General features: G+C 42.0%; 1 protein-coding gene across 1 annotated transcript in view; it reads right to left on the bottom strand.

Annotated features, from left to right (window-relative positions):
• The window catches only part of TAF3 (TATA-box binding protein associated factor 3), a 153258-nt gene that overhangs the window by 33146 nt on the left and 105208 nt on the right, over nt 1-14904 (bottom strand). Inside the window, exon 3 of the mRNA XM_022580267.2 lies at nt 5027-6837. Coding sequence (XP_022435975.1) covers nt 5027-6837 — 1811 coding nt within the window. The remainder of the gene's footprint in view (nt 1-5026; nt 6838-14904) is intronic.

Below are 14904 nucleotides of genomic sequence, written 5' to 3' on the forward strand. Positions count from 1 at the left end.
CCTACCTCCCTGTACAGTTTTCTCAACTGAGGAACAGGAGCCACGGTCTCACCCTCAGAGCTGTCGGCCAGGCCTGACAAGGACCAAGCGGACTCACTCATTAAATGCCAAGTGTGTGCTGATGTCATTTACCACCAGGTTAGGTCACTCAATTGCCAATGTTAGCTCAAATAAAACAAGTGATCAGGCAACAGGAGAAAAACGGGGGGCGGGGGGGGGGGCGCGGGGAGCTCCATTATAGAAGTATGAGCTTTCCATTATAAACAGATCCCAATTATCTCTGGGTTGATTATCAGCATTATTGGTTACTGTAAAGAAACTGGATTGTCAGAGTCCATGTATCTTAAATGACACAAACTAGTCTTCACTCAGTGTTTCCTATGAGAAGGCAGAAGAGAAAGCCTTTTAAGCCAAAATATTCTTAGAGCACGTATAGAAACTATTGTTCTTAAACAGAGGGAAAGCATACTTTATAATGATGCGGTCTCTTCCCGGTGTCGAATGGGAGGAGGTAGAGAGTGAAGGAAGCAGAGGGTCAGAGGTTAGGAGAGGCTGGTGAGTAACTAAGAAGTGGCAGAGCTGAGACCAAAAACCAGGTCAGTCTGACTGCCAAAGCCCAGGCTCTTCAAGGCCCAGTACTGCGCCTTTTTATCTACAGTCTGTGACGTCATCATTTTGGGGTGCAACTCTACCAGGTCTTCTCAGAGCATACTCCAATAAGAGCATAAAGACATATTTCCAAGTTCGACAGATGGATTTTTGGCTTGTCTTCTATACAAGGTTATATGAACCTTCAATTCCACTAACATAAACGAGACATTTTCTTATTTATTTTTTTACTGAAAATGCCACATGTAAAAAGAGCCAGGGTTTGAAATAAAGTCATGTAATACATACACTGACAAACACAAACACAAAATTATAATAAAAATTTAAACTGCTCTGAAATTTTCTATTAGGTTTATCACAGCTAAAGCTATTATGGTCAAGTTTGCGACCGTTTAACACGTTGCTCTTAGTATGTTTTCCATAAAAAGTTACTTTGGTTCTACTTGAAACAGATGAAAGACCACACTCCTAACCCTGACTGATGCATATTAACTGCCCATAAGGGGAATGAGAAGACTGCATAAATCGCCATACTCTGGATTATTACCACTACTAGAAAAACGATTTTTCCTTCTGAGGGGGCATCACTGAACCAGGTGCCATAAATTATTTCACTTAATCCATTTTTAATTTAAATGTAGGAAAGGAGAGTGGTTAAGAACATTAGTTATAGTAGCTGACGATGGCCTGGATTGAAATTGTGGTTCCCGTTCAACCACTTATTGGGTGTGTGATCCTGGGCAAGTTTATTCATCTCTCTAAGCCTCAGATTCTTATATTAAAGTGACAGCAATTACAGTATCTACCTGATAGAGTTGTGATAAGGAACTAAACTTATATATGGTGTTTAGCATACAGTAAATGCTCAATAAACGTTAACTATTACTGTCTGCAGTTTTTTAAAAAGTGTTATTATCATATCCCACTTTAAAGACGAAATGCTGGGAAATTCCTTGGTGGTCCAGTGGTTAAGATTCCATGCTTCCTCTGCAGGGGGTGTGGGTTCGATCCCTGGTCGGGGCACATCCCGCATGCCGCATGGTGCGGCCAAAAAGATAAAATAAAATAAAATGAAAAATAAAGATGAAATGCCTATGGATTAAAGAACTAAAACACCTGCCTCAGATCTGCCTGATTCCAAAGCCCAAGGCTCTTTCTAACTACCATGCAGATTCCCGTTTAGTTAATGGGATCTTTATTGGTTCTTGTATTGATAAAAGTGGGTATGACTGGTAAAAACTTTATAGGTAGGTAAAGTAAATATGGGGAGGTTTTTCTTTTAATTAAAAAAAAATGCCCTTGCTTGCTGATCCAGGTCCGTGTCCAGGACAGTTGCTTCTGTGAGCTGCTGAGGAGCCGGAGGAAGGAAACCACGGCCCTCGGCCTTCTGACTGCAGACTTTTTCTTGGGACAGCTTATATACGCCTTGTTTTGATTTACTCTTGTTGTCTTCTGTGCGTATGTAAGAAAATTCTTAGATCATATGCAACCCAATTTCACGTCTACTTTCATTTACTCATATGGCTTGATACTTGGGGGATTAAGTGGGGTTGAAAAAAGAGAAGTCCTAATGTTTAAGTTAATATCTCAATTTCTACTCCTTGTCAATGGCATCCCACAGGTTACAATAGATTTACCCTTTCCTAGCTGCACAAAGGGCTAAAATTTAAAAGGATGCCCAGGAAGCAGACATAATTTTTCAACACTGGAACCACAGCTGACTCACCCTGTCACACACAGGTCAGTCACCAGGGTCCAATGAAGCAGCCGCCTCTATTCAGGTTTCTATGTTTTAGGGGTTGATTCAAAATGGAATAATAACACTCGCCATCCCCATCACCGCCTTTCTCCACTTATCCAGCATTTACTTATGTGCCAGAAATGGTACTAAGCAGGTCTCAGATGTTATCTCATTTAATCCTCACCTAAGCCACTTGCCCAAGTTCACAGGGCTGAAAAAGTCAGGATGGGAACTCCTAACTCCAGAGACAATAACGTTTATTATTTTTAAAGCCCTAATGGCTGATTTTTGTAAGTTTTTATCTTTAAAAACTGATCCATAACCATCAAAACTGATACAAGGACTTGTATTCCTCTGTTAGGTGAAATCTGTGTGACTCATAACTGACCCTTTGCCTCTAGCCAAGATGGTCTGAGAGACATGTCCTTGCCAAAGTCAGGTAGGTGCTGAGGAAAAGCATGGGCTGCTGTTACCAGCTAACCTGATGGGCTTTACTGAAGTTCACAGTGGCCTCTGAAACACCTCTACTGACTTTCCAGAGGTGAGATGGTGATGAAAGCAACAGTACTCTGATGTGCTGAGGGCTCACTTGCCAAGTTACTAGGTGCCCGATGGGTAAGCGGCTAACCGCTGCCGGGCAGGATCACCAGCCGTAAACATTTCTAAACGGGAAGTAAGTCTGTGTGTAAATGACCCGGCTCCTGCTGGCTGTGTGACCATGATCCTGGACAAGTCACTCAGGCTGTTTCTCATCCATAAAGGTTGATAATAATATCTGCTGGACCTGTGTGACGGGTGTGTCGGGGGAGACACTAAGGTATGTGGAAGTGCTTTAAAATCTTCCGGGTACCATGGAAAAATAACACAATGATAAAGTGATTTCAAAAATGGAAAAAAGAGTTGGATTTCTGTGTCTTGCTAACTTGCTGATGTTTGGTTATTAATATCAGAAGTTCCATTCTACTGCCTTATATTTTAGAATAATAGCCAAGGGAGACAGAGAAAGAAAAAAGTTAGGCAGAAAAATGTGAGAGGTTACCTAGCTTGTCAGCTAAACTAATCTTCCCAGTTAAGTCTGAAATGGAAAACACTGCAAAAGTATGGATAATGGAGCTGCTGTAGGTCAAATACAGCATATTTTATCATGTGGAAAAAATTACTAGGTATGATTTTGTAGCCACCCTCAAAGAGGAATGCTCCCAGAGGGCAGGGAAAGGCTACCTGAGGATCTGTACGTATAGCACCAGACACTTAGACACTTTTTAAGAAAGTTAAAAATAAATTTCTCCATCAACAAGTCAACCACTATAACCCAAAGAACTGTGGAGAGAGAGCAAAGCTATAAAAGCAGAGGTCGCATCTTGTGACCATAGGATCGAGGTGCTGGTTGCTACAAAGTGCACGATGAACATCAGTTTCTTTGGCTATATTCTACGGAAGCCTGATATACTTACATGGGAAAATACTTAGAATTAGTTTCTACCCACCAACCAGGCTGCCAGATGAGCTAGATACTCAGAGACATGTCCTAATCTTATTAAAGCAGAAAAGAGGGACTTCCCTGGTGGTGCAGTGGTTAAGAATCCGCCTGCCAATGTAGGAGACACAGGTTCGATCCCTGGTCCGGGAAGATCCCACGTGCCGTGGAGCAACTAAGCCTTGCGCCACAACTACTAAGCCTGTGCTCTAGAGCCTGCGAGCCACAACTCCTGAACCCGCGTGCCACAACTACTGAAGCCTGCACGCCTAGAGCCCCTGCTCTGTAACAAGAGTAACCACTGCAATGAGAAGCCCGCGCACCGCGACGAAGAGTAGCCCCCGCTCGCCGCAACTAGAGAAAGCCCGCACGCAGCCACAAACAAAATAAATAAATAAAATTTTAAAAATATCCTGTTAAAAAAAAGAAAGCAGGGCTTCACTGGTAGCGCAGTGGTTGCGAGTCCGCCTGCTGATGCAGGGGACACGGGTTCGTGCCCCGGTCCGGGAAGATCCCACATGCTGCGGAGCGGGTGGGCCCGTGAGCCATGGCCGCTGAGCCTGCGCGTCCGGAGCCTGTGCTCCGCAGCGGCAGAGGCCACAAAAGTGAGAGGCCCGCGTACCGCAAAAGAGAAAAAAAAAAAAAAAGGCATAAAATAGAAGGATAAGAGATGCTACAGGAAGTAGAAGACAGGCATAACCTTAAGTACTTGCAAAAATGGCTCACCAAACAAAACTGAGTCAGTGAGCAAGGACTCCATGGGCCTTGCTGTCCTCTTAGGACAGCGCCATGGTTTTACCTGCTCTTAGAAAACTGGGTGCTGCCTTTCCCGGGTATCTAATATTTGGGTACAAATTAGTATGCTGCAGACTTGATAATTACAAAAATATTATTCACTGTTGAAGATTACAGATCTTTTCAAACTGCCAGAGATTAGTGTGGTTAACACAGAGCTGATGGTCTGTGATTAGATTGCTCTTAGGCTATGAATTTTTAACGTTTTCCAGTGTATGGGGAGGGGGGCTGATGACAAGTTTATGGGTTTGAGAATTAAAATTAAATTTTGTAAACGCATTACAGACGTGTTTCCAGTTAAGCTGTGGGTGATTTACATCCGAAAAAGACAATTGCTGGCTTTGTTTACCTGCGCTTTCAATAGAACTTGGATGAGACAGGGCCCCCAAGGATAAAGTGCTTACTTTTTCATGCTTGTGTCTCTCTTTCTCTTTCTCCCTCTTCTCTCTCTCTCGCTTCTCCTTCTCCCTCTCCTTCTCCTTCTTCTCCTTCTCCTTCTCTCTCTCTTTCTTTTTCTTCTTCTCCTTTTTGTCCTTTTTCCTTTCCTTCTCCTTGGGCTTCTCTTTCTCTTCGAACAGCTTCTCGGGAAGCATGGGTGTCAAGGAGGGCAGCATGGCCGGGATCCTCACGGCCGCCGCGGGGCTGAACAGGGGCAGCGCCATGTCCTTGGGGGGCAGGACCAGGGGGACTGGGGCAGCCTTCAGCTTCTCTTCTCGGCCTTTCTCTTTCGTTTTCTCTTTGTCCCGCTTCTCTTTATCCTTTTTGCCCTTTTCTCTATCTTTCTTCTTGTCTTTGTGCTTCTCCTTTTCCCTTCTCACCATTCCATCTTTCAGTCTTGCTTTTGGATCCACATCTTCAAACTCTTTTATCTTAAACTTGTAGGGATCTGCCTCTTCGTCTTTGAGAAAGTCCTTCCAGGGATACTTGGCTTCCTTGCTGGTCTCCTTCCCTTTCTCCTTCTCTTTGCTTCTCTCCTTGCTTTTGTCCCTGTCCCTCTCCTTATCTCTCTGCTTCTCTTTCTTTTTCATCTTCGTCTTCATTTCCTTTTTCAGCTTCTTTTTGACGTCCGTGGAGGCCGGCGCTTTGGGTTTCTCCTCGTATGCCTTGTGCAGTGGCTCAGGGGTGGGAGGAGAGACTGAAGGGGAGGAGATGTAAGGGAAGCTGGGGGGCACGCTGGGAGGGGTCCCCATCTTGGCTTTCCGGACCACCTCGTCGATGGATGCGTCCATTGTCCAGGAATTGTCAGAACTTGAAGCTCCGCCTGAAAGAGGGAGAGGGGTGGACCCGGACTTGGGGAAGCTGCTGGAGGAAGTGGTAGCTTTTGGGGTAGCACATTCTGAACCTGAAATCCTCTTAGGGCTGGTAAAAATGTCTCCTTCTGACTCGGACCCAGAAGAAAACTCGAAAGGGTCTGGCTCCCGTTCGGCACAAGCCCGCGCAATCACAGCATCAATAGAGTCGTCGATGGTCTTATCAGTCACGACGGCCTTTTTCGGCTGATTCTCATGGTTCAGTTTCCCAGCATCGGGGGCTGTTTGTATTTGTTTCACCTGAATGGTCTCTTTACTAATTTTTTCACTTATTGTAGCTGAAAGAGTCCTGTTAGGGGTGTCGGGTCTGATGGGTACTTGGGGAATGTGAGTGATGACCTTGGGACTCTTGGGGCTTTTGGGGCTCTTCGAACGTCCAGGAGACTTCTTTTCTTTGGATATGGTTTTTGGAGACCGAATAGGACTTCCGACCATTGCTGGTGATGGAGTCATTTTGGGTGATTTAGTCTTCTGCCCTGGAGAACTGGTTTTAGTCTTTGTTTTAGGTGTAAACGACCTTGCTTCCAACGGTTTTGCAGTTGGCAGCTGTGATTTTGCCACTGGAGCTAACATTGGTGGCTCTGGTGACGGAGGAGCTAGGTCCGCGCTGTCCTGGACATGGACGGGGGACAGCATTGGTGGGATCTTCTGGGGGTTTATTGAGCTGAGTGGCTCTCGAGCCTCCAGTAACACCACGTCCAGGGCGTCCCCTTTAGTGCTTAGCAGGCGTGGCCGCTTCATCGTGGGCATTTCTTCAGCTTCCGGACTGTCCAGCGGTCTCTTACCCAAGAAGTTCTCATCATTGATAATTTCCTCCTCTTCCAGTTCATCATCTTCTTCCAAGGGAACCTGCATGGCTTCTGCTGATGTGCCCCCATCGGTGGGCACCTGCTCTTCTTCTTCTTCTGGTGAAGGAAGAAAAATGAAGTATTAGAATATACATATATATAAAGCCTAAGAAATGAAAACAATGCTTCAAACATGATTTCTAAGAAAGAAAGGAAATTATTGACAGTTGTTAGAGAGTAAAGTGGTAAGTTTTCTAGAACCTTCCAAACTTGCATGCTGTCGTGCTTTGAAGAGTGGCAACCAGTGACAGGAGATATACAAACCGTTTTCCTTTCTAGTGGTGTGGCTCTAAATGCAGGATCTGGAGTTTGCTAAGGATTTCCTGTTTGCCCTCTGCTTCCTTAATTAATTCTTTTCCTAACTTGACTAAATACTGCCTTTCTGTTTTCTGCCTCCTCTTACGTACACGTATATACACACACACACACACACACACACACACCTACCTCTAAAAACCAAGAGATGGGGGACTTCCCCAGTGGTCTAGTGGTAATAGAATCCACCTTCCAATGCAGGGGATGCGGGTTCGATCCCTGGTCAGGGAACTAAGATACCACACGCCGCACAGCAACTAAGCCCACGCGCCACTGTTACTGAGCTCGCACGTCTCAATGAGAGAGCCTGCATGCCGCAAACTACAGAGCCCATGCGCGCTGGAGCTCACACGTCTCAACTAGAGAGAGAAAACCCTCACGCCACAACCAGAGAGATGCCCGGGTGCTGCAACAAGAGACCACACACCGTAATGAAAGATCCTGCATGCCTCAACGAAGATCCCATGTGCCGCAAGACTTGATGACGCAGCCAAAAAAAATAAGGAAAATAAATAAATAAATAAATAAAAGAAATATTTAAAAAAATCAAGAGATGGGTTATTATATGACTACTTTCCTCAGAAATGACAGAAAAGAATACTTTTTAAAAGAACCTTCATAGCATATTTTAATTCTTGGAGTTTGGAAAATGTAAATCTCCAACCTGGACACAATTCATACGCTATTTATGTCTTCTATTCTGCCGGCTTGAGGACAGCCACTTTGAGAAGCAGTGTGGTGACATGAAGGAAACATTGGCTTGGTGTTTCAGCAGGCGTTCAGGCATCACAAAGCAACAGGCCTAAGGCAATCTCTTAACCTCCTTGAGGCTGTCTTCTGACCTCTCAAAAGGGGCTAACGTTACTTGTCCTACCCACTTGACTGAGCTGCTGTGGGGTCAGATTATTTCTCTCCACACATATTAACTAAGCATCTACCATACGTAATGCACAATGGTAAAGGCTGAAAGAGCTACAGAATAAGTCAGAAATAAACCACGACCTGAAAGAGCTTACAGTTCAGCAGGAGTCGCCGTGTAAGTGTCTAGCACATAGAAAGTGATTAGTACCGTAAGAGAGATAAAGTGCCACAGCAGTTCAAAGGAGAAACAGAATACCTCAATGTCAAAGATCTGGGACACACTTGACTACTCAGGTAGCATTTTGGATATTTGGAGATTGATAATGGTGAAGTACAGGATGTAGGAACAGATGACACAGAGATGGAGGGGTGCACATAGGAAGTTGTATAAGAACCAGGGAATAATTTGTCTGGAAGGTAGGGTGCAAGATGGGAAATAGGAGAAAGTAAGTTTAGCAAGCTTACATCCAGATCCTAGAAGTTTTGAATTCCAGAAAAACAAACATGATCTTTATTCTAGTGGTAGTTTAGACCTTGTAAAGATTTTTAGACAAGGGAGAAAAATGACTGGAGTGTATGTTAGCAAAATTACTCTGGCAGGAACATATATGATGGATGGGAGGTAATGGATACTAATGGAGAGGTGACAGGTTAGGGGTTATGAAATGATGTAGGGAAGTGACAAGAAAGGTCTGAACTAGAAGAGCGGTAACGCGTAAGAGGTAGATGATATTCTGAAGAGAGAATGAACAGAATCTGATAAGTGATTAGGTATAAGAGTGGAGGAAGGATTCAAACAGGTTTAAGGCTTTCAGCCCTGGTGAGTGAGAAATGCAGTCATTCATACAAACAGGAAGTAAAGAAATAGAGAAGGAAGATGATTATGAATTAGCTCAATCCTTGAGATACACTATTCAGAAAACAGGACAGGGTGTTAGAGAAATCTTTGCTGCGCTCAATGAAATCACAATAATGGATAATGTCAGCAAGGGAGCAATCAGGGTAGTCAGGTTTAGATATTCGAAGGATAAAGAGAAAAGGAGGCACTAGAGAAATCAGGAGAGGTCAAAGAGATCAAGGGGGGTAACAGTTTTCAAGGGGAGGACTCAGGAACAAAGTCAAACGCTTATGAGGGCAGCGAGAACAAAGGCTCACAGCGGAAGTCCCTCCAAGGGCAACACTAAGGGGGGAAGACGTAATGTTCGTGAAAGCGCTTTGTAAACTACAGAGAACAAGACAAACTGGAGACACAATTATTGCTACCATTACTCGAGAATAATACTGTCATCCATCCAATCACCCAAGTGAGAAACATCACGCCATGCTGCTATTGCACTTTCCCCTCTTTCTCCAGATCAGAATTGTGAACTGTTTTCTATTCTGTTTCCTTTCATGTGTTTTCCCCATCACTACTGTTAGCTCAACTCAGCACTGGGTTTCTACACATCGTGTTTAAGACTGTACTACTTTGCCAGTGAGTAATTCTATCAAATTGGAACTGGCAAGATGACTACCACATAGGCGTTTGAACTGCAGGATGTGTGTCACACTGGGCTATGGAAAACGGGACTGTTTTTCCAGCAAATACTTTAGAAAACAGACTGGTTCATTTAGAATTTGGAGCTCAAGTACCTCAGAAAAATATTTTAAAAATTAATGGTTGTTGCTTACATTTAAGTGAGAAAAATTTAACATAAAACTTAATTCAAAGCGGTCTCCACAAGCTAGGAGGGATTACTCCAATTCTGTTATTTTATTTTTATGGTTTCTTTTTTTTGTTTGTTTATTTCAAGTCCCTGCTGTGAACTTGTATGCCTCTAGAAGCTTTATGTGGTTTAGAGGAATATAAATGAATTATAAAAATAAACTATTACAAGAGCTGATTTTAGGAATACTTAAATATACAAATGTTTACTTTTAATTTACAATTTTTTTACGCTTAAAGATTTTATAAGAAAGCTTCAATTGCAGCATCAAAATTAATCAAAATGAAAAGGGAATTTTGCTGGAAGAGAAAGCCTTCAGCTTTAATAAGAACAGGTGTGAAATGTTTAAAGTGTGAAAATATTTACAACAATTTTCTGAATTAGAAATTATCTGGTACATTGCAGAGCGTATTAAGTGATGTGCATGTAAGGCATAAAGCATAATAGTGAACGGATACCTGTAAAACAATTGTCAACTTCCGGAAGACAGCATTAGCATCATCACCACAACTCCCCTGGGTTCCTTTCTAATTCATCCTCTCCTCTCTCCACTCTCACCCCTATCCCCAGGTAACTACTGGTCTTTCTATATCTTTCCTTTGTTTCCTGTACAGTTTTACCACATTTGTATGTAGTGACTTGTTTTTGAACTGTATATATGTGGTATCATACTATAACGTTCTTCAGCTTTTTTGCCCCTAACATTATGTTTCTGAGCATCACCTATGTCCATTCAGGTAGCTGTAGTGCATTCATTTTCACGGTTGTAAAAATGTACCACACTTATTAACCCATTCTCCACAGTATTAAAGTTTTCCACTTGAGTGAATATATTTTATTTTTAAAATATTACAAAATGCAAACAAATAAATACAACTGATCTAGCTTATGCTTGCTCAAACACAGACTTAATTGGTGATTTTGCATAACGAGTGTCTGGCTTTCTATTACATGAGTCATTTTAATTCTGTGTTCTAAGAGTCTGGAGTAAGATAAATATGTGATGGCTACTGAATGGTTTATTCTTTACCGTCATCCAAACCCCCACCTGAAGGTTCATCTCAGTTTGATTACAGGTGAACAGCAATGAAGTATTCCTTGTGTGTATGTGTATAATGAGCATGATTCACCAAAAATCTGTAAAATATCCTAAAATGGTTTTTAGCATTTTCCTATACTTATCCATGAAAACAGTTTTACTATAAAATAGCATATAATTTGGTTAACAGAAGTTTAATATTACAAGATACTTGATCTTTTGACATGTTATTATATAAAGGTATAAAAAACAGTATAAAAAATTTTTTGAGGGGCTTCCCTGGTGGCGCAGTGGTTGAGAGCCTGCCTGCCGATGCAGGGGACGCGGGTTTGTGCCCCGGTCCGGGAGGATCCCGCGTGCCGCGGAGCGGCTGGGCCCGTGGGCCGTGGCCGCTGGGCCTGTGCGTCTGGAGCCTGTGCTCCGCGATGGCAGAGGCCACAACGGTGAGAGGCCCGCGTACCGCAAAAAAAAAACAAAAAAAATTTTTTGAGTCACAAGCTCTTTCTAATTTAACACAAATATAGACACAAGAATAAAAGCTGTGCTCGAAGGTCAAAAGAGTGATGTTACGATATGAGGAGTATTTTAAAGATTTTTTTTTTTTCCAGAAAACTAAGAACTTATTTTCTACTGTTTAAATGTTTATTTTTTTTAAAGATTTTCTTTTGATGTGTACCAATTTTAAAGTTTTTATTGAATTTGTTACAATATTGCTTCTGGTTTATGTTTTGGTTTTTTGGCCAGGAGGCATGTGGGATCCTTAGCTCCCCGACCAGGGACTGAACCTGCACCCCCTGCACTGGAAGGCGAAGTCTTAACCACTGGACCGCCAGGGAAGTCCCATGTCCATCTTTTTTTAAAACTTCACAAATACTGAGAGGAGTGGGGGGAGACAATACAAACTCCATTCCAATTTTCCTTCATTAATGACACAAATAAGTAATCCACACTCCCTATATTTCCCGGAGGAGTAATGAGCAAAACGCACGTCTTTACCAAACTTATCGAACAAAACCGAAACAAGGCAATATGGTCTGAACACACCAAAAGGATTTTTAGGGGTTAGTTCTAAGCTACTATAAATATTGACTTAGAATAAAATATCTTAAAAAAAATCTTTTTAACTAGAATAACAAATGCCTTTAAAGAAACACTATAATCTAAAAAGCTCATGGACATTAGGAAAAAAAGGAAATTGCAAAGGCATGAAAGCTTCTTATCTCATTAACTACACAGATTCATGATCTTAAGCAGAAAATATACTTGTGCTACTGAACTTTGTAGGGACAATAAAATGCTATCTGTATATATTTCACCAAAAATTAAATGTATTTAAAACTAGATTTCCTGTAATGTTTTGGAAATACACATACAGAAATTAATTTCTAGCAACGATGACATGAACTTTCTTACTCTCTTTTTAGTTTATGCACACTGATGTTTTTATAACAGATATGAAAGGATTCATTTAAAATGCACATTTTAAAAAAAACATCTTTCTATACTAGGTATGTTTATTACAACCAGTTACTTTAAGTGACTCCATACTACTTACATTCATTCATTCACTCCTTACTCATCATTCAATCATGCGTTCACCTACCGAGTGCCTTGTGAACACCAGTGCAGGGAGCACCATGTTAGATCCTAGGAACATACAGTCAAATAAGACATGACTTCCTATCCTGAAGAATCAACTACATTTTGTGGCCATCCGTTCAAGTGCTGTGGCAAGGATCGGTACAAGGCATGTACGTAGCCACATCCAGGGATACGAGGACAGAAATCCCAAGGTCAACTAGAGAGGAAGTGGATGGAAACTATATCTGGGGTCCGTTACCAGAGCCACAGTTCGACCTAGCACAGCCCATTTACTCTCTCAGACCTAAGTTTTCCCATCTGCAAAATAGAAGTACTGGGGGGTGCGGGGGTGGGAAGGGATAAACTGGGAGATTGGAACTGACATATACACACTACTATACAGAAAATAAATAACTGATAAGAACCTGCTGTATAGCGCAGGGAACTCTACTCAATACTCTGTAATGGCCTATATGGGAAAAGAATCTAAAAAAAAAAAAATGAGTAGATATATGTATATGTATAACTGAATCACTTTGTTGTACACCTGAAACTAACACAACACTGTAAATCAACTATACTCCAATAAAAAATTTTAAAAATAAAAGTAAAAAAAAATACACACACACACACAAGTATTGACATCTGACTTCTGCTTCGAAGAATTGAAGGTCTCTAATATTAGGGCCATCTCCACATGCAGGGGGATGATCTAAAGGGCAGGACAGAGTTCTTTCTGCCCCTAAATATCTCACTGACCACATGCTACAGTGCTTGGCATTCCGACCACTTGATTTATGTCTTGGATAAGGGCAGTATCTTTAAGATGTTGCTGCCAAAATATTTTTAAGACTGTAAAGCTGACACGTGAATGATTCTATCCTAATTTTTGAGGTAAGGAGACTCTAAGTAAATGGTACTTCAGTGAAGTAATTTGACGGAATGCTGAGGATGGAGAGGGTCTGGAACCCAGGGTGCTGCCAAGAGGGGGAGGCTCTGGTGGGCTGCTGCTGTTGGGGGGGCGTGTCTAGGGCAGTTGGAGGATGACAGGCAGACACTGGATGCCTGGGAAATGCAAGAAGAGCAGCAATATTAAAACAACCCATTCCATCATTTTATCTTAGGTCCAAATGAGGCCAAAAATTTTTTTCGAATCCCATCTACGTGCCCTCATAAAATATTTTAAAAATTGTCCTGTCTATAATGGGACTGAAATTAGACCCTTGAAACACAACTCAACATGTATAAGTGTGTAGGTATTTTCTAAACAAACCTGTTTACTTAAAAAAATGAAATGACTAGCAAAGGCAAGACAATTAGGCAAGGACAATTCATACAGTACAACCAATCAATAACAATAAATTGATAGCAGGGTGAAGCTGATGTGTTATAAATACCTATATAAACACTGACCTGCAGAAAAGCACTATTTCACTAACATTCTGCACAATAAAAAACTAAAATGCTATATAAGCAAGCCGACCTGAAATGACACCTAGTATTATAAATGGCCTAATCTATATGTTAATACTGTTGTATCACATAACTGCAGCAACGCTAAGATAACAGTATGACTTTGGGGTTTCTATGGCTACATCCTGGGCTGGCGTGCCTGAAAGGGCTGGCTGCTGACACTACACAAGCATTCTGAGTGCTTCTTTTTGGTTATTTACGATATAATTTATGATAACAACAACATCTCCTATTTTCTCTCCTCCTCAGATACAATAAATTGCTATCGTTAATCACCCTTCTTAGTTCAACTATGATTACAATAGCATAATAGGGTCTGGCTATGGTAATATTGTGGATTTTTTAAAAGAAAGAAATACAAGGAGATCTCTTCAGACAATGTCAATATCTCTAATATTTTAATCATCTTCCTTTAAGTCCTTCAGAATAAACTCTATTACAACTAAGATTCCATAACCAGGATGTAAGCCCTTTGTGCAAATCAAATTCATGATCGAGCCCCACACATTCACAAATCACTACCACCATGATGTTCTTAAACTCACCACAGCAGTAAGACTGCACATAGGATACGGTTTCTTTTCCAAGACAAGACAATGACAGTTGCTTCTCTCTTGTATTGAGGAGACTAATCTTACTGCTGTTTTTTCCTCCCCAGAACTAGACAAACCAGGCAAATTAGCCATTCGTCTATCAGAAGGCTAAACAGTAGACAAAGAATAAAAACTTTGCCACCATGCAGACATGTGTGACCCGCCTTTGCCAATTACTGGCTGTGTGGTTGCTTAATCTTTCTGAACTTTACTTTCCTTTTATGTCCATTCGGGTTAACAGCTAGTACTAACTCTCTGGCTTTTGAGTAACAGTAAGAGGAATCCTTTTCCTCCCTGCATCAATGCCCTTTCCACCAGATCTCGGCAAGAGGTGGAGCCTACTTGATTTGGGTGGCCGGGTAACTTGCTTTGGCTGATGGGTCAGAGTTGGCAAATGCAACACAAGCACAGGATGGAAAACCACGTGCAGACTGGGGCTTGCCCTCCTGCTGCTCATGGGAGACTTGCAACCACCCCAGGGCCCGGGTTAGCCTCCTGGGTGATGAAAACTGTGTGGCTCAGAGCCCCAGCCAAACCGTCAGACATATGAGTGACG

The sequence above is a fragment of the Delphinapterus leucas genome, chromosome 2, assembly GCF_059928025.1.
Source record: "Delphinapterus leucas isolate spDelLeu-1000000601 "Yukka" chromosome 2, BTC_Dleu_Yukka2, whole genome shotgun sequence".
NCBI lineage: Eukaryota > Metazoa > Chordata > Mammalia > Artiodactyla > Monodontidae > Delphinapterus > Delphinapterus leucas.